General features: G+C 33.2%; 1 protein-coding gene across 1 annotated transcript; it reads right to left on the bottom strand.

Annotated features, from left to right (window-relative positions):
* Positions 1–12,625: 12,625 nt before the first annotated feature.
* On the bottom strand, positions 12,626–19,782 carry LOC101974615 (pancreatic alpha-amylase). The gene is made up of 10 exons (XM_005339099.4): positions 19,594–19,782; positions 19,092–19,238; positions 18,082–18,279; positions 17,338–17,568; positions 16,447–16,580; positions 15,605–15,727; positions 15,414–15,513; positions 14,358–14,476; positions 14,133–14,258; positions 12,626–12,843 (listed from the first exon to the last, which is right to left on the bottom strand). The coding sequence occupies exons 1-10, from the start codon at positions 19,759–19,761 to the stop codon at positions 12,654–12,656; spliced, it is 1,536 nt and encodes a 511-aa protein (XP_005339156.2). The 5' UTR covers positions 19,762–19,782; the 3' UTR covers positions 12,626–12,653.
* Positions 19,783–20,932: the final 1,150 nt, after the last annotated feature.

Genomic DNA, 20,932 nt, shown 5'->3' with positions numbered 1-20,932 from the left:
CATAGGTGTAGTCAGAGTCTGAGGCATAGAATAATAAAACAGTTTCATTCAGATCTGGGAATTAATATACATGCCAGACTGAGCAAACAAAGTTGTTTAATAACGCATTTTATTTAGCAAGGCTACACACTCAGGAAGTAAAATACATGAATTAATCATTAGTCCAGGACATGGTGGAAAATTAAGGTCACAGGGAAATAAATGACCCTTGAAACATTGTGTGACAGAGAGGGTGATATGACAAGTGAGTCCAGAAAAAGGACTTTGGAAGAAGCCTATAGATAAAAAGTAACAGGTGCTAGGACAAATGTTTTGGAAGTAACAGGTGCTAGGACAAATGTTTTGGAAGTGATAGCCATGATTAAATTGTCTCAGCATAAAGAAAATTTTTAGTTTTTAAAATATGGAAGTTCAGGGATTCATATGACTTCAGATTGGAATTAGGAGCTAAAAAAAAAAAAAAAGAACACCTTCTCTCTCTCTCCATCTCTTGGCTCTGCTTTCCAAGTTTTGACTTGATTCTCAGGCAACTGCTGTTCACATGCAATATCAAGTTTACTTTCTATCAGACAGGCAAACAGAGAATAGTAAGCACCACTTTCTCAACAGTTTCCTAGTTTCAACACCTCTTTCCCAAAAGTTCAATCCAAAGTCCCAAGGCTGACCCTTAATCCATCTAGCTTGGTGAATAAGCCCATCCTAGAACCAAGCATGTGGCAAGGAAATAGAATGCCATGATTGTTCCAACATAGGTCTTATTCCACTATCTCTGGAGCTGAGAAATAGGTCAACAGTGCCTTACAACATAAGGAAAACATTGTCTCTGAGTGCTTTCTTCAAGGGAGTGGTAAATTATTACAAAAAAAAAAAGCATGCTTGATGGTTACAAACAACATTCATCACATGCCTATATTGAAAGACTCTGGTTCCTGTGGACCTAGAAGATGTTATCACTAAAAGTTACAGCTAACTATAATGCCTTATTATAAAAGGAAGCTATAAAATCTTAAAATAACAGTAGTAGAAAATGTGCACCTGAATGTACCTGTTATCTAAAACATTGTTGAATCATTATACCATATTTGTTCTGAACTAACCACGATAAAACTTGAGTTTGCTTTTATTTGACTTTGATATATTTTGTTTGGATTATTATTTCAAACTCTTTACTCCATCAGTGTTAATCATACATCCATGTCTTTGTCATATGTTTTTGATTTCCCTCTGTTAGAGTATACATAGTGCATTTTCCTACTTGACGATAGGTGTCTTGCTTTCACCAGCATTATTTTTTGCCCATTGAGAAAATCAAAAGCTTTCAATATACTTTCTCCATGAGACTTTGTCTTTTACATTTCTACTTTGTAGCATGAAAGGAATATGCCTTGACTAGTCACCAATTAAAATAAAATGAATCAGAACTAACTCCAATGCACAGTCTAAAGTCAAGCCCAGGGAAACTATAGTACAAAGCAGAGCTACTCACAATTACCTGTAGACTTGGAAGCAAGAAAAATATTCACTTCTCTAAAATGTTTAATAATTCTGAAAATAGCAGGAAAATTTCTACATGTAGTAGATTATTGTTTCTTTAAAAGATTTAACTATGAAACATCAAACATTTCCCATAAAAGATAAAAATTAAAATTAACATTTTAAAGTCTTTTTTTCCCATATTTAAATTTAAAAACAACCGTATTGTTTTAGTTAGCTTTGGTCACTGTGACTAAAATAAGTGACAGGAGCAATTTAGAGAAGGAAAGGTTTATTTTGGCTGTTTCAGAGGTTCAGTCTGTGGTCAGCTGACTCTATAGCTCTGGGGCCTAAGTGTGTCACAATATCAGGGCAGAAGGGCATGGAGGAGGAAAACAGCTCAAGTTTATGACAGCCAGGAAGCAGAGCTTGAATAAGAGGCAGGGATAGCATAATCTCTGAGGGCACACCCCCAGTAATGTACTTCCTCCAGCTATTCCCTGCCTGCCTACAGTTATCACCAAGTAAAAATTTTCATCCATCAATCTGATTATTTCACCTCTGAGTAAGTTTGCATTGTCTCCTTCATGAGCTTTTGGAGGACACATCGCATCTAAACCATGACCCATATCACCACCCTGAGAGGAGGTGGAATGTGGGGCAGGCAACTCAGTGCTCCAGCTACACTTTGCTGCAACTTCAGAGAAACCTCATTGCTAATATTTTTATACATCAGTAAGGATTTTATACAACATTTTAATTTTTAAAGAACCAGGAGGGTTTTGTTGTTGTTGTTGCTAAGTTAGAAACAAATTTGTAACCTACTTCACCACATAGTCATCTTACCTAGAAAAATTGGAAATTTTCTTACCACTCCTGAGAGTAATATTGATGTGTATTGTAATTAAATTCAAGCACAGATACCTTCAAATAAAAAGTAAGAAATTATGTAAACTGTACATGAGTGAGGAAATACCTTTTTCCTCCTAGCCTAAATAAACACGACTTTTTTTTTCCCTCTCACTCCTTTAATGTGTTAATCAGAATATGTCCTGTATTAAAATTTGAAATGTAAAAGATATTTTCATTGGGAAGGATACCATTCTTCAGAAAGAAAAGAAAGCATTTTATTGTTTGCACTTATAAAAACCTATATATCTGTAATGTATGTTTTACTACTAAGTAGAAAATTCTTTTTAAAAAACCTTCATGTAACTCTTCAACTGATATGTAAGTGGACATAATTATGAGAGATTTTAACGTTTAGAGCGTTCTCTTTAACCTTAATTTCAAAATGACTAGTAGGCAGTGACTAAGCTTTAGTGTTTGAAGATGACCCATAACCTATTAAAATATCTGCCCCATCACAATGTCAATACCTCTTGGTTATGATATTATCTTTAGGGATCATTTTTATGATTATTAAAATTTAAATTGCTTAATCAAGAGAAACTATACTAAGCCATTAGTACCTATTAAAACCTTAAGATGAGGAGGAGAGATTAATTCAATTTTCTTTAAAATCTCATCTCTTCTTCTTGTTTGGTAGCTTTATAAGAAACGAATTCCACAGGTCTAATTCATTACCTGGAAATTCTAATTATTCCCATTCTAATTATTACCTGGAAAACTAGGTAATAATACTAACGGTAGGTTCCAGAGCCACCTTTCTAATAGAGTCACCAATTACCGAATCTCCTTACATTTTTATTGTATTATAAGGGCGGAGCTGCCCACCTATCGTCTACTTCGCTTTCTGTGATTCTTCCAATCCAGATGTGCCCAACCAAAGCATAGCTATGGAGTAATGAAAGCTCAGTAGGAGTTTATGTTTGTAGCATTCCCCCAATAAGTCTATTATCATATTTACTATAATGAACTTCGTATCTCCTTGGAATGATAGGTCTATTACTTTTTCAAATTTGTTAGCAAAGCAATAAAAACATCTTTTGTAAAAAGAGGAAAAATAGAAAAGTTTTAGTTAAGCATTGGGGAGAGTAAAATTGTAAAATTTGGGAGTGTGATCTCTGAGTTCTCCATGTCTAAGTGTTGGAGGGTAGGAGGGTTCCAGAATAAGGAGGAAGAAAACTAACGACATGGGCTAGAAATCCTAAAACCATTCAAGTATTAGAGAGCACTCTGAATTTCTCTCAAAAAAAGTCACTGGTAAATAAAAGTGAAAAAAATGTAAAAGAAACTCAGTGATGGTATTTTCGTGTGGTTTCTTCTTTTTCTTTATCCCCTTTAACAATGTTAATTTCAACAAAAAGACATTCAGTGCTCTGATAACAAACCAGAAAGCATGGAGATGATTTTTTCTTATTCATTGTTTCTTCTTCCGAGGAACAGCTAAATTTATGTAACACTCTAGATTATTGCAGCCCCTTCACTCAGTTGGAGTGGACTAAAATCTTTTTTGATGGTTTTTGGAAAGAAATATGGCACATACAACCCAGCTCCTTCTTCTATTTCTCTTTGCAGTAATTTGTATATAATAATAGTCTACTTTCCTCTCCTAGAGGGATTCTGTCCCTGTCCAGAGGAGCACTGCCCCAGTTCAGTCAGCTGTTTTGGGAAGTTAATCCAATTCTTAGGTTAACTAACAGGAACCCCACTTACCCCTTGATACAAAAGGTATTCTTTTGTATCAGCTTCTTAACAAAGATGACTTTTGAAACGGTGAATTGGGGTTCTAGCTTTTCTAGCTTCCTTATTATTTTGTTTTCCTTTTCATTTAGGTTGAACCACAGACACAGGGGAAAACACTACATATATATTGGGAAACCTCTGAGCCTGCACACACAATTTTTTTTCCATATATTACCTCTAAAATATGTCTCCGCAAATTGAAATTGCATTGTGCTAAAAACATTCTCAGAGAAAGTTCTACAGATGCATTGACCCTTCATTTTGTTTTTCTTTATTCAGACATTTTTGTCCAATGGATCCATATTACTTCATTGATTTGGTAGCTTTTGAAGTAAAGGCAGAAAACATTTATACCAAGCAATGCTTTTTATCCTCAAAACAAATTTTTAAAAGTTTATTCTCATGGAAGGAGTTAAAGGGGAGGATAAGAAGCTCTTCCTTTCACATCCTGGGAACAATGGTGGGGGCATGTGAATCAAACTAGTGAAAGACAAATGAACAACAGAAAAAAAAAATACACAGATTTAATTATGTAGGAAGCCAAGGATGCAAGAGGTGTTCTCAAAGAAAGTGCAAAGGATATAACTTTGATGATCCAGAATCACTCCCCCAAATAGTGTCCCCGCCAAAAAAGCTCCAGCTTTTATCTTGTTTCCAGTCAGCTATTGGTAACTTTTGCTGATGTAATTCTATATTTTGATTTTTCAATGTACTACATTAGTATCTGTTATGAGATAGAAAAATAAAACTGAACTTTCTTCTACAAAGACAGCAGTATTCTCAAAACCACTAGTCCTTGTCAGTTTGTGAGGCTGTTTAATTTTATACTATGCTTGAGTTGTCATTTGACTGACAGTTAAATAAAGGGATAATTCTATTATCTCCATCCCTGATGTTATAAAAATAGTAAACAAGAAGTAAGTTGTCATTCAAACTCAATTATTTCAACAGATAACAATGTAAGCATGGAGTGAGCATTGACAAATACAGATCCATGCAAACCTGAAACCATTCAAAGATAAGATATGTGCTAGTAGACATAGTAGAATTCAGGTCCATTTAAATGACACAAAGGGACTGGGGGAGACGGAAAGAAAACTATAAAGGTTATATACACTAAAACTTAATAAGCCACTTTTGTACTAATATTAATGTAGACAATGATAATGTAGACACTGAATTTCTTAGTGGTAATAAATGGTTATCTTGCATTACTAGAGATATAACTTACATGGAGATGGCTATGCTGGTATGAGCACATTGAACCTAATGGGAAAGTCTTTATGGGAAATGGATTCTTCTGTTGGTATTATTCTACCTTCCTGATGTATTTTCCACTCATATCCCATGAATCTGCCTCCCCAGCCTTACTAATCAATGAGTCTGTTCACTGCCACAGTCTTTCATTTCTTTATGATTTTGTTATATATTTTTTTGTTCTTGGAGTGTTCTTCCCTCCATACTGTAATAAATGCCCCTGATTGATACCAAGAACTTCCATTTCCAGAAAGCTTTCTCTGACTTTTTTGACATATTCACCTTTAACCCCAAACAATCTACTTTCTATCTTATTATGCATCACTTCAACTATAATTTTTAAAAATTTTAATATCTTTATTTATTTTTATGTGGTGCTGAGATCGAACCCAGCGCCTCATGTGTATGAGGCAGGCTTTCTATCACTGAGTTACATAGCCCCAACCCCTTGATTTTTATTAACATATTGCAAATTTACTTTGCTTTCCCAACTATCTTCTGTACTTAAACCTGAGTAGCATGTTTCAAGGCACCTGAAAGAATGCTGTGAATTGATAAATATATGATATATCAGCTAACATGCCTTTTGATTATAACATAAATTTATTTAATCTTTACTTGTGGCTTTAGAGCATATATGGGATACCTGATCATAACGTACAAAGCTGAAACTGAGGCTTTATAGAGGCATTCCTACAAGTCCTCTGACCTAAAATGGAATTAGAAAGAACACTAAACTCAAAACGTCTATTTTCTATCAACTTTTTACTGGAATCCTAGGCTGGAGACCCCACTCCTGGACTTCTAACAGACCAGACTTAGCCACTTGCCATTATAATACAATTAGCAGGAGGAGGGTGGTGGTGGCCCTACCAGAAAGAATAGTGATCTTGTGACCTAAGATATGTGTTCCAGGGATTGATAATAGGTCTAGGATTATACAGGGGAAGGAACAAACAGGTATGCACAGACAAGCAATCTTGATCAATTATGGTCTGGTTATCTCAGGTCTGGTTTTGTGGGGTTTTATCAACAACAGAGGAAGTCATTGCCCATGAGTCTCACTGTTCTTGGATTTGAGATGGACTGAGGAGAAGAAATTACTCAAAATGAATGAACAAGTTCAAGGAACAAAATGAAGCTAGTTAGGATACAATTTGACCTTACTTCAGGTTTAGGGCAATGACTGGAGACTTCAGGGCACTGCTGCAGTGGTCTGGAATACGACACTGTAACAGCTGGTGGTTGAAAAACCTGGTGATATGATGTTCCTGTAAGACTTGAAAATATCTTAGTTCCTCTTAATGTCTTCAGCCACTAAAGGAGAGTAGAGAAATTAGGAAAACTTAGAAGTAATCAACCTTGGATTAGTTTTAGACAAGCACTTCTTGAATGACATACATGTGTATTTGAAGAACCAACTGGAATCTGACCTGAAGTTTAAAATAGCAAAAGGAACTGATGCAATAGGAAGGCAGAGATGCCAAGCTTTGATCCTGCTGTCAGTCACTTGTTGGATATGTGCAGGACCAGGTGAAGAGTTGGGGCTCTTCGCAAAGGCAGCCTCTAAACCTCAGTTACAGACTAGCTTTCATCAGTGGCACATAGGCTGAATGTGGCAATATTTCAAGTAAGAGTACCATATCACTTTCTGCTCCAATTACAAAGCTTTGTGATTTCCTTTTCTTGTTTGAATTAGACGTTTACCAGCCCTCTGTACTGAGAATAAGCAACATTTTTTTGAAGAGATGAGGAAGTATCCATTTAGCCAGAAATAGTATTTAGTATATTACAATTTCTCATTTAATACAACACACTGAAAGAATAAATATCATTTTCACTTAAGGAAACTGAGGTTCAGGGAAATTTTTTAAAGTCCATTAATTGAGTTGATCAAAAATATAATCTTTTTATCATTTAAAAAATCCTTAAATGTATTAATAAAAATGGTGAGATGTGTTTGGCAAATTGGCAATTATAGAGAAATAATATATATCACTTTTTAGTTCACATTTGGGTCGTACTGTTTGTACCCAAACCCTTTCAACACACCAATTTGAACCTTAAAACATATTATATGAAGACTCTGAACTACACGTTTTTTTGTTTGTTTTTTTTTCCTGAGTTTCTGTTCAAGGACAAAAACAGCAAACAGACTATGTTTGCTCATCTGTTCACTTTCTTGTGAAAGACCTTTCAAAGTTCTTTTAATACATCACTTTCACTTCTGCTTTTAAAATATTGTTTTCCATGAGACCTCTTAAATGATTTTTTCTAAAATGTTATCATTTTCTGTGCAAATAAGTTACATCAGTTATATCTAGATTTGTTTCTTTATAGTTTTTTTTGTTGTTGTTGTTTGTTTTTTGAGGAAACTTGCAAGGGCAAACAAAACAGAAGAATAATTGAGACTCGCTTAAACCAGCATGAAGACCCTGAATGTTTTTTCCGTTACTTTCAAAATGATTGAAAGCCTTTACTTTGATATATCCAAAAAAGCAAAATTTTCCAAAAACTTTGGTTTAAATGATTAGGGATTTTTACTTTCCTTTGCAAAAACTCATTGTTATCTTCATAACTCAGAAAGTGATCTCTTTAGAGATTTGGATAATTAAAAGTGTCTTTGTAACAGGGTTACTCCTTTGGAATTGTCTTTTGCTTTCCCCTCCCTTTTCCTTTTTGCCTTTCCCTAGTATGGTTGATGAAGAGAAACTCTATCCCTATGGTTGAGATGTTAACTACTAAATCTCTCTTCAGATTTATAGCATCTGGAACATCTGATACCTAAGATCACCTTTCCTTAGTCTTTGGTTCTACACATTAACTAGCACAAAGCAGGTAAATTTAAAAAAAAAAAAAAAAAGAAAGAAAGAAAGAAAGAAACTGCAGGAGCCTACCCCTGGAGGTCAAGTCTATTACAATGTTTCAGAGAAGAATAGATGTGCCTAAGATGATAAAGTCCTCACTCAGCACAGAAACTTCCTGCCCTGCTGCACCTTTCCCTCCCTGGGTATAAAAGCCTGGTGTGCCCCTGTCCCCTGCCAAGATACAGCTTTGGAGCAGTAACCTCTCAATTTTCTCAGGATGGCTGATCCTTGAATAAATCTGATTTCTTTCTACAAACTTTCTCTTTTCCTGAATGTTGGCCTTCCAGAAGTGAGCAGCCTGACACTTTAATTCTGGTAACATCTTTTTAGAAGTTTTTATTATATATTGATCTAACAGCTAAATGATCTTTATGTGGAAGCCCAATGATAATAATAACAATGTTAATGATAAAAATATTGAACTTACTTTTTGGACAGACACTGAGCAAATGCTCCAGCTATCCTCTGTGGTCAGTCATTCTGTGTGATCACAAAGACATAAATAAAACGGGCCTGAAACATGCCTTCTGAATTGCAATCCCTAGTTAATGTAAGCCTTTAATTAACACAGTTCTTTATTATTAGACGGTATTAGAGTAGTAAGTAACTCAGAAAATACCCTGTTCTTGATTATTGCCACTCTTACATTATTAACTAAAGTCCTAAATTATTCTTGACAACTAAAGCAATAGTAACATGTTTGCTATGACTTCTTTTTTTTTCATGTAGAAAAAGAGATCCCATTTGGGAGTATTTATCTTGGGCAGCCAGAATTAGTGTTTTCCTGTGTTGTCATCCTCAATTTGGCTGAAATAAAGTGTGTGTTCCCATGATCTCAGCAGCCTCAACTTGCCATTTTGGTTGACAAATATAAGTTTGTTTGCTAAGTTTTGACTTGCAAATGAGAGTCTAATCATGACTAAGGACAATTTTCAATAAAATAGTTATTTTTTTCCTTTTATGACAAGAGAAATAACGTAGTAGTTTCATAGGCAGGATTAATTCTATAAACTAAAATGAAATATTAAAAAGAAAAAAAAACATTAACAAATTATTACAAATAAAACAGTACTAAAAGCTCTAAGAATATAGTAAAATGAATTTTAAATTTATTATATCTAGATTAGTATGGCATCATTATACTGATATTGTTTTAAGAATACTTGGTTGATTTAGTATGTCATGGTTTTTAAATGCTAAAAACATCATGGCTTTTGCAGTATTGAGGATATATCTTTACCTCAGCAGCATGATGGGTACTTGACTTTTTCATGACTTTCATAAATCAAGAAATCAGAGCTAATCAGCAATTAATTAAATTTGGGAAGAATTGAGGGGAGCATGAGAAAACCATCTTCATTTCAAGATTATATCTCTACTAGTTTTTTTTCTTCTCAAAAATTGATGTATTTCTTATTTTATTCTCTTTCATTATATTAATTCATTTTACAAATAATTATTGAATTCATACATTATATTAATTCATTTTACAAATAATTATTGAATTCATACATTATATGTTCTGGATGCTACACTGAGAATAAGGATTCAATAATCCTTATTGAACAGGATAGAGCAAAATAGGCATCTTCCATAATACTAATGAGTAATAAGAAGGATGATGTGGGCAGTCATGAAAGAAATAAGGGGATCTAACCTCATCCATAGGTCAGCCATTGAACTAAGATTTGAGTGATGAATAGATCATACCAACCACAGGAAGAGAGAGTGATCCACCATATTGAATATGGCTGTGAAGTAGAATACAGTAAGAATAGAGAAGAACATAAGACTGATAGCATAAATGATACAGATGATAGGAAAGACAAAATAAGGTAGATTTATTGATGATGGAAAATAGCCAGTGGAGAGATGAGAAATGATGTTGATACTGTGTAAAACATAAAAACATAGAAAAGAGGTTTATTTATTCTCAGTTTTAGATGCCAAGAAACCAAGATTGGGTGGTCCCATTTGTTTGGCCTCTGGTGAGGGTCTCATTGTGAATGGCATCATGGTGGGAACAAATATAAAGGGATCACATAATAAGACAAGAAGCCAATGAGGGATTCAGGAGTCAGACTTACTCTTTTGCAACAACTAACTTTTGAGAACTAACCAAGTTCCCACAGAATTTCCTTAACCCATTAAGGTGATAGCACCCTCAATGACCTAAACAACTCCCACTAGGCTTTACCACGTGAAGGTCCCATTGCCTCTCACATCACCAAATGGGGACCAAGACCAACACATGACCCTTGGGAGACAAACCATATAAAATCAAAGAATGGACTTATTTAGTTATCCATTTTAATTTGTACTACTGGAATTGAACCAAGGGTCTTGTGAATGCTAGGCAAGTATTCTCACTGGGCTACATCCTCAGCTGCTTTTGAGATAAGGTCTTGCTAAGTTGCCTAAACTGATATGGACATTTTGATCTTCCTGCCTTAACTTGCAAATAGTTGGGATTATGGGTTTATACTACTGAACCTAGCTAAAAGCATGAATTTTTTTTTTTTTTTTAGTAGAAAGACTATAGTGCATATAATCTAAGGATACTAATGAGGAAGGAAGGAAAAGATGGCTACAACAGAGAGGTTAAAAAAGGCAAGACCATTGACACAGGTGGATGGAATGACCTTTGGAAGAATGTGGTATTTTTTTTGTTTTGTTTTGTTTTGTTTTTTATCATGAAAGAGAAAAGAAGAAAATCCTATGGGCAAATGAATGACTATCCTTGAGGATGTTGTGGTACAGCCAGTTGGTCTCCCTTTTATACTTTTAGTTCTCAAGAATAACTGTAGAAATAGGCTGAAATACAACATCCTGAAATAAGGAGAAATGGGAATTAGCAATAACAGTCCAAGGTGCTTTTGTCCTTCCAAGAACCAGATGGATTTCTACACTTTAGCCCAGGAAATCTTGTGAATCCCAGGGATATACAATCTAGGGAAGGCTTCCTTTTACCCTCTGCTTTAGAACAAATGAGATACGTGCTGATGAGACTGCATCTACCCTGTGCAGCTTTCCTGAGCCTTGGGAGAATGGCTATGCTAGGTGTCTGTTGTCCCTTGTTTCCTCTCTGTAAATAATTAACCTGCTTCATGAAAATTCATGTGTGTGTGTGTGTGTGTGTGTGTGTGTGTGTGTGTGTGTGTGTTCTGTATCATAATAGTCACAGAAATTGTAAAAACTTGGAACACAAGATGAATTGGGCTGAAGTTGTAACAAATGCACTATAAATCTGTTTCATGGCAGAGATAGATAAATTTATAGGTGAAAAGAAGAGTTTTCAATTTATTTTTTCTATCTTCTCACTTAAGCATTATAAAACAACTGAGTTATACAAAGATCAAGGTGAGTGCCATAAGAAACTCTACGTTAAAATTTTAAGACAATGGGGAATAAACAACTAGAGGATTACAAAGAAAGTCTGGAGAATACAGTGACATGAAAGCCCTAATTGAACATCCATGTTAGAGGTTGGAGCAGGAATGAAAATCCATGTGACAGCAAGTCAAAACCACTGAAAGAAAATGAGAAGAGGGCAGGGGTTGTGGCTCAGCTTAATTAACATGTGCAAGGCGATGGGTTTGATCCTCAGCACCACATGAAAATATATAAATAAAATAAAAAGGCATTGTGTTCAACTACAGCTAAAACAAAATTAAAAAAAAAAGAAAATCAGACAAGACTATAACAAAAGGATTAGAATATTCCTGTGGGCTAACAAATATTAAAAATTATAGAGTAGGTAATTGAAGTCCCTTCTATTTTTTTAACTATTTTTTTAGATGTTGGTGGACCTTTATTTTATTCATTTATTTATATGTGATGCTGAGAAATGAACCTAGGGCCTCACACATGCTAGGCAAGTGTTCTACCACTGAGCCACAACCACAGCCCCAGTCTCTTCTATTTTTAACTCTGTAAATTATAAAAGCACTTCTATATTGTGAAAACCATCCAATTGAGCTATCTCAGTATGTGAATCACCATTAAACCAGCTCTTTCTAATGGACAGAAAGACTCTGTGAGAGAATTATAGACAGAATTTCAGATTATATCTGTAAATTGTAGACAGAATTTCGGACTATATCTCAGAAATAAGAGATACATAGTGGACAAATGGTGTCAATGACAATAAATGTATTTGTCAAAATGCCTTTCTGAGTTCTTAGAAATTCCCTAGACAGGTAGGTTAAAGTGTGTCTTCTAAAACAATAACACCTTGCCTGTAGTTTTCTTAAAATTATACATATAAGTCATGTGGTTTTTTAATGCTTGACCTTTTCAAGTTGATGGCATACAACTTATAATAAAATTAAAGGATTATGAAAACTAATGTATATACAATAACAAAGGACACTTGATAATGCTGTGTATTTGCATTTAATTTAAATTTTACAACTTTGAATCAGCATGAATTGCAATGAATGGGTCTTCAGCAGAGTTACTAATAGAAAACTGAGCCTTGCCATCACTGGAAACATAGACTTTAATTCCTGTGCAATCTCCATTAATTTTATCTCCAGAAATGACATCACAGTATGTGCCACCAGGAAGACCAGTTTGCAAAGTTGTTGACAATGACCTATAAAACAAGATTTGCTATTTAACTTAAATTCATTACTGTCAAATATAAGAATTCAGATTCTCTCTAAAGTAAATAAACAGCTTAGTTTTGTGCCATAGAATTTTAAGCAGTCAAGATCTCAATAAGAAGAAAATGGAAACACAGAGACCATTCCAGTGGATGTGAACAGCACTCTCTGTACAATGTAATCATACAGAACACCTATCCATTCCTAGTCAGTGGAGACTATTACCAGACCATAAAGGTTGAAGATTAGTAGTAAAAATCTACAGGAATTGCTACCCTTAGATAAAAGTACTGCCTGTGGTAAACATAAATATTTTCTATTTGTCCTTTCATGAATTTATAAAAATACTGTTTGCTTTAAAGAATTAAAATTGAAATTTTTTCTTCAAACATATGTTTTTCAAGAGGACAAAAATAATTAGAACTAGAAATAAAAATATTCTAGCATTTTTATGAGGAAGAATATAGCTTGGAATAGAAAACTATCTTGTATAAATTTATCTCAGTTTTTCTATCCAGAAAACACAAAAATTAAAGAACTAGCCATAGGATATTTTGGAAAAAAAATAGAGACACATTAATCACTTATTTATTTTTGGCCAAAAAAAAATGTAATTTTAGCCTAACCTGAGCTAAACATGAGCAGAAGTTGGGCTGGGACTGAGACATTCCAAAGCTGGCACAGTTCTTCTGGCTGTAGTTCTCCATATGAAAGGCTCATTAGACTATAAGAATAGGCTATCAGTATCACTAAAGAAAGGCCAGCAATGAGAAGCTTCAGAAGTAAAACTAAAAAAATCTACTGAGGAAAGTTATTGTCCATAAGATACATTTCTAACACATACACTTTAAAGTAGTTCTTGTCCCTGAGAGGTAGAAAGTGAAGAATATATAGCAAAGGAGCAGATAGTGGAGTAGTTGAGATACAGAGCTAAAAAAAGATATTCCAGTACTAAAATTGAGACTGAAAGCGACGTTCTTTTAGAGATTTTTCCATCCTTATATTAACTGTTGGTATATTTAGTGGCTCATGTAATATTAGCATAATGTGCATCATGTTTATGTATGGATGCATAAGAAAGCTCTAATTAAAACAAAAACCCTTATAAAAATAGGGGGAAAATAAATGCCATCATTTTTCTTCTTTACATTTCTGATTTCTTATTTTCTTAATTCCCTGATTTAAATGATTTTTAAGATATAAAAAAGTAAATTAACAGGAATAGAATAAAACCAGAACATAACAGTGTAAAAATTATTTAAAATTGATTTTCACTTACCAGTCATCATTATTAAAGACAATGAATCCTTTGTTTCCTCTACCAAAGGCCACTTGGTTGCTACCATTATCCCACCAGTTTTGAAAAGGCTGGCCATCAACCACATTTCGGAAAGCAACCATGTTTCTGAAAGCACAAGATCATACAAAATGTTGATATTCTTAAACTCAAACAGTTTAAAGTAAAATGTTAAGGAAAGTGTTAGAGGATATGTATTAGTCTTACCTTATTTGGCGCCATCGATGTTCACAGACCCAATCATTGCCACAAGTAGTGTCTGGATTAATAGTTACTTCTTTGATCACTCCATTATTATTTGGTGGTCCAACCCAATCATTAACATCCTTAATTTAAACAAAAACAGGCTTTTAACACACACACACACACACACACACACAAACTTTTTCTTCCTTCATTACACCTTTCAATTAATTGGTCCTGCTACTTGTCTCTGCAGTGTCTTTATTGAGAATACATCATGTACAGTATTTTTATAGACCTTTACTGAGTTCTTATCACCTCTCTAAACTCTGTTTCTTTAGGTATCTTTCTGAATTATAGGAAAAGGATTTATTTTAGATATAAAGTCTCTGTAATGATACTACTTCTGAAATCTTCAGTTTAAAAAGAAAACCCTCACTTAACTTTTAAAACATCTTCATAATCTATTTCTCAGTTCAGTTTCAAAATTGATATTTGGATTAATTTTTTTACCATACCCCTGATATTTTTCTCATTCTTACTTATCCTGAAGTGGTCTGTAAATTTTTAATTCTGTAGTGTATTTCATTTCATTCATCTTTTAAGATATTTTCCTCATTTAACTTCAGCTCAGCTGAACCTTTTCTTTGCATTTCATAAAACTTTTTTAAAAATATTTTCACAATATTCATATTTCTGATAATAAAAACAGGAACTTATTTAAGTTCTTGATAAGTTTTAGCATGTGTAATCTTCATATCAACTCTATGAAAATGGGTAATTATGGTAAGTATATATTTTATACCCTGTAACTTGTTCTTATTCATAAGTTTTTTTTTCTTACTGTGTGGATATCTGTCCTATTACTGAACAGTTTTCATACTCTTTGAAAAAAAAGAGAACATAAATTTTATGTATTCAATATCCTTTCCATTACTAAAATCAGAGATTAGTCTTAGGTTTCCATTTAAATGAATACTTGATGAATAAATATTAAATGCAACAACCTCATGAGAAATTAAAAGAAAATGACCTACTTTTTCTTGAGAAAAAGATATTTTGAACAAATTCAAAACTTACTTGTCCATTCACAAAGTTTCTTGGCCAACGGTAGCTTGACATTACTCGTGTAAATCCATAAGGATGAGCAAGCATAAATCCAACTGCCATTTTATACAGCCTGAAAGTTATAAAAATATATTAAAATACAATAGACTATTATTACTCTCATTGAAAGGTGAGTTAGACATGTAGAGAGGTTTTTTTCCTACCTTGCATCCCAGAACGTAAGAATGGAGGCTCCTCCAGCTCCATGTCCTCGTTGGTTGTCATGGTTATCCACAAAGACTAGAGCTCTGTCTGAGGGCATGAAACCCCAACCTTCTCCCCAGTTCCTATTAAAAAAATAAATATTTTTATTCTTTTACAATAGGTTTAGGATAACCTAAATCTGCATCTCTTTTTATGAAGCATCCTTAGATAAACTCTCTAATTAATTATTCCATAGAATTTAGGGTTTTTGTAGATTAACAAATCTATAAATTCATTCTGTGATTGTATATATGTAGGATTCCTTGTATCCATTCATAGGTAAGATTTTTGTCATAAAATGGTTCTTTTAAAGGTTTCAGGATATGCATTTTATGTGGATTTCCGAAGGATTAATATGCATATCACACTATACAGAAAGGCAAACTTGGTTAAAATGAGGCTTCAACACTGTATTCCTTTAGAATGAACACCATAATGTTTCAAATAAATGAGTTGAGAAAATGCATACTATTCCATAGTTATGGCCAAATGGTAGGTATTTTATAAATGGTAGCATCCTCTGAAAAATAACCTAGCTTTAATAGATTATAAGGAAACATTACTCAAATCTAGAGTACTCAAATAATAGATGAAAATATTTAGGTGATGTTTTGGTTTCCAGAATACATCCTGGAGATTGATATTCTAACTTAAAAAGATGATTAATTATGGTTTAAAGAAGAATAACATTTATTAATAATCTACTTCTTGATTATCTAAGAAGGTTCTAAGAAGATAACTCATCCTGGAGTAGTATGTCTAATAGATCTGTAAAGTACTACAAATCGCAAATTATATTTACTTTAAGTAAGCCATCTTCTCTCCATTCCACCTGCGAATGACTGTGCCCAGTTTTGCACCATACTTGAATTCTGTCACACGGCCATTTCCAAAGTACTCACTACTTGTAATTGCCTCACCACCCAGATCAATCACCTGGTTGATACACAGGGGAAAATATCATTTTAATGTACAAACCTTTTAAAGTGTTTAATGAAAAAATTAATATAACATAAAATATCCTTAAAACATCTATGTTATTTGAAATACTTAAAATTGCTTTCATCACACTGAGATTCTTAATTTGTTTTGATAAAATATGTCACAATATTGAAAGACATATCTATGATGAAGTAACCTGTGGTCCTGTGAAAATCTTGATCTCATTTAGTCTTGCACAATAATTAGAAAAATAATAGTTCACACTATCATAGAACTCACTATCTGATCAATATTTCTCAATGCTCGATAATTATTAATACGGTTAATTTTCCAAAGAGAACAAAAACATAAACTTTCTCATTATTCCTTTTCTTTAGATGAAAAAAAAATTGTTTCACAGAAAAGAAAATTAATTTCACTATAAACGTAGATAGCTAGTAGTTGTATAGTGAAGATTCAAACTCAGACTGGCTTTGAACAACAACTATGTACTTCTTGGTCTTGTATAATGGTCTCTGGAAGGTAGTAAATAGCTGTGATTTGTAGCCTAAATAAATCTTCTGTAGTTCCAAAGAACACACTTTGATAAAAAGTTAAACGTGTTATTTCTAAATAAAAATTTTAAGAATACTACAGTATATTAATGACTCATCCATTAACCTACAGAAATTTCTTATTGAATTAAATCTGCCATTTATTTTCTAGTGAATGAAATGATATAGTCTTTATGCACATATATAGATGAATGTACCTCCTGGAAAATGAAAGGCCTGCTTCCTCCAGGGAACCATTTTGTGTTTAGATTATGCAGTTTATCCAAAACTGCCTTTATGTCTCCAGGCCACATATGTTTAGAAGCATCCAGTCTGAACCCTGCTACACCAATATCAATGAGATGGTTCATATAATTGGCAACTTGGGTGCGCACATAATCTTTCTCCAGGGCAAGATCAAGAAGACCAACCAGACGACAATCTCTGACCTGTTGAGGTAAAAATTTTGTTGATTTTTTTTTTAAAATATCATCTTTCATCTGAGAATCCATTTAATCATTTATTCATTCATTTATTCATCAACAGATATTTCCATAATTCATTTTTTAAATTGGGCATTGGGAATATTGGCATTATTCTGTGGATGCACTTTGAAATATTTTCTAGCATAAAAATGGAGAAAGTAGGAAAATGAGTAGATGAACTTTTTAGTTGATTGGAGAAATTTATTTATTTATTTATCCTTCTGGGATTGAGGAGTGAACTCAGTGCCTGCCTTACACATACCAGGCAAGTATTCTATCACTGAGTTCTATACCTAGTATCATGACTGCAGAATGCTTTGGATTATTGAGTTTTTTTATTGTTATGCAGTCATGGTTAGTTATTTTCCGTAGGAATCTAAACTAGTGTTTAAAATCAGTATTTAAGTAAGCTACATGTGCATAATTAAAGGCATAGGTAGTTCTTTATTCAGATCATTATTTTAAAAAGAAAATTACCTGGTAAGCATCATTATAGCTTTCAATGCCGCCACTTGAGGTTTTACATTTACCATCATTAAAATCCCAACCAGAGTATGGAACTGCAGGAAACTCCCTATTTCCAGCATTGAAGTAACTTCCACAAGTACTGCTTGTTCCTGCACCTCCCCCTTCACCACACATATGATTAATTACAGCATCCACATAAATTCGGACCTGAAAAGCAAAGGGTTTACTTCAGTGTGATTTTAGGTAAAAGTCTGAAACATTATTGATTAAACTTAACAGAATATTCATTAAAATCTAAAATATTTCTTTATTATTGCATAATTTCATTTTCCAATAAGACTAAAAAGTGACACATGAAAGGAAACTAATGTCAAATGAAGAGTGATAACCATTCTAGTTGTCTGGTCATATATTTACATAAATGATGAATTGAGAAAAGCGGAAACTATGATAATTATTAAGAAAGGCATTTTTGAGGAATGAGTTGAGACACAAGAAATTATTAATTTTTGAAATTTCAGTGGATCACAAGGAAAAAGAAACAAGTAGCTTTTACACTTTGCTTAGGATCTGAAGAAAGGAAGATAGATATTGCCTATCATTACTCTCCTCACCATAAAGAGAAAATGACTATTTATTATTAAATAAAAATGATGGAGAAGAGTACTCAGGAATTTACTTGTAGATAAATCACATAAAAATTAGAGCAACTATTGTAATTGGAACTTCTAACACTTAATAAGAAATGTATTTAGCTATAAGGATTTAAAGTTGATGCCTTGCATTACAAGTAAATTATTCTTTAAACTTTAAATGGTCTTTTCTTTAGTAGATAAATGGAACATATATGAGTATTTATAAAGGTTGAACATAAAGCAATAGTTCATTTTGAGTTATTGCTCAAGTATGAAGTAAAATTTTAAAATTCAAGTGCCAGAAACTTTCTGCTCAAGAGAGAAAGAAAATAAAGAAATTATCTTCCTATGTAATATTTTTAAAGGAAACTTCAATTCACTTACACCAACATTGTTACACCTAGTCACCATGTCTCTGAACTCATCTTCATTTCCAGATCTTGTGCATATTTTATAGCTAATTGGTTGGTATCTTTCCCACCAAGGTCTTGAAGGGTTGTTAACAACAATATTTTCACTGGGTGGTGAGATCTACAAACAAAGCAATCTTAATAAGTATCAAATTATAGCTTATTTTATATCATTAAAACCTCTAAAACAAATTAATAACCCAAAATTATTGCTGAATCTTTGTACATGCAGCTACAGTAGTTTATAACCACTCTAAAACATTAACAGCCCATTAAAGATGTCCTGCTGTTATCCTGAAAGAAAATATAAAGTTACCACCAATACTAATTTTTTTCTTCCTCAGAAAACTGTTTTAGAGGACTTATATGAGAACTAAAATATTATCTCAGATTCACAGAAATGGATTGCCATTTTACCATATCATCTATGATAAGCTCAAGTAAATGTTGCAATTTATGATGTGCACAATCCTTACCTGAACTCCTCCAAATCCTTTGGGAGCTAAGTATCGCTCACATTCCTTAGCAATATCAACCCAGCGCCACTCAAACAAGTGGACCATAGAGGTCCTTCCCTGTTGAGTGTTTGGGGAATACTGAGCCCAACAGAGCCCAAGGGCTGAAAGCAGCATAAAGAACTTCATTTTGCTCTGAAGCTGACACTGTTCTTTCTAGCAACTATTTATATTCCTGTAAAAAAGAGCACATTTGACAAAGTAAATGTTAAGATGAATAAATATTTAGAGTACAAACACTGGAATGTGGAAAAGATTATCAATAATAATGTTAACTCAAGAGGTGAAGAACATTCATATGATCTCCCAAGAAAATAACCTTAAATGACCTTTCAGAACTTAATGTTGTTCTTATTGAAAGAATATTAGCCTTTTCAAATATCTGGCATGTGACATACATAAACAGTCCTCATTCATATATTATTTAGCTATAAGTATATCTTATTTCTGATGTCCTTCACTAATAGAAACAAAGTTACAATTAGACACAACTCAACTTATACTCAAAATGTTGTTTGAACTATTTATCTGCAATGTTTGTAATATTTCAATTTCCAAAAAGAAACAAGACATTAATTTTCTTATCCTCCTTCCCACACACAAATTTTTAGTTATTTACATTTCTGCATTAAAATTTTAAAAACTACTTGAAATTTAAATGCCCATGAACTGGAGAATTTGACCCCCTCCCATCAAATCCAGTGCTTAATAATATGGCTAGAGTAGTAGATTTTGTGCTAGAATAGTAGAATTTATGCTGGAATAGTAGGATTTGTGGTTGTTATGATTTTCTCCCCGTAGCCAAATATCTTTTAATGTCTAGTAAAACACTAAACAAAGAATGCACATCCTTTCCTCCTTAATTAATAGTATATTTGGGAAAATTTTATCCATATTTTCAACAAGGATTGAGTGTTCTCCTTTGCCAAGTATTAAGGATGATATTAGGGATACAATGATGAGCAAGACAGTCATTTTTCTATTCCAAGAGAGCTTGCATTCTAGTAGAAGAAAAACAAAATATGCAAGTAAATATAATATTAGTAATGAGAATAACAGTGATGATAAATAATTTCAGATTTCAATAAAAACTACTATGAAGTAACAGCATAATAAAATAGAGAGTAACATCACTATCAGAGTATTTCAGACTAGATGGTCAGTGAAATATTACTGAGGGAGTGATTTCAGCTGTGAATTAAAGAATTAAAAATAAGTAGTCATTTGAAGACAAGGAAAAGAACAATCTAGATAGAGAAGAAAGCAAAAACTCATGGGTGAATACATCTTGGAATACTCG

Source organism: Ictidomys tridecemlineatus, chromosome 11 (genome assembly GCF_052094955.1).
Source record: "Ictidomys tridecemlineatus isolate mIctTri1 chromosome 11, mIctTri1.hap1, whole genome shotgun sequence".
Classification (NCBI taxonomy): domain Eukaryota; kingdom Metazoa; phylum Chordata; class Mammalia; order Rodentia; family Sciuridae; genus Ictidomys; species Ictidomys tridecemlineatus.
This window is presented reverse-complemented; position numbering and strand designations above follow the sequence as displayed.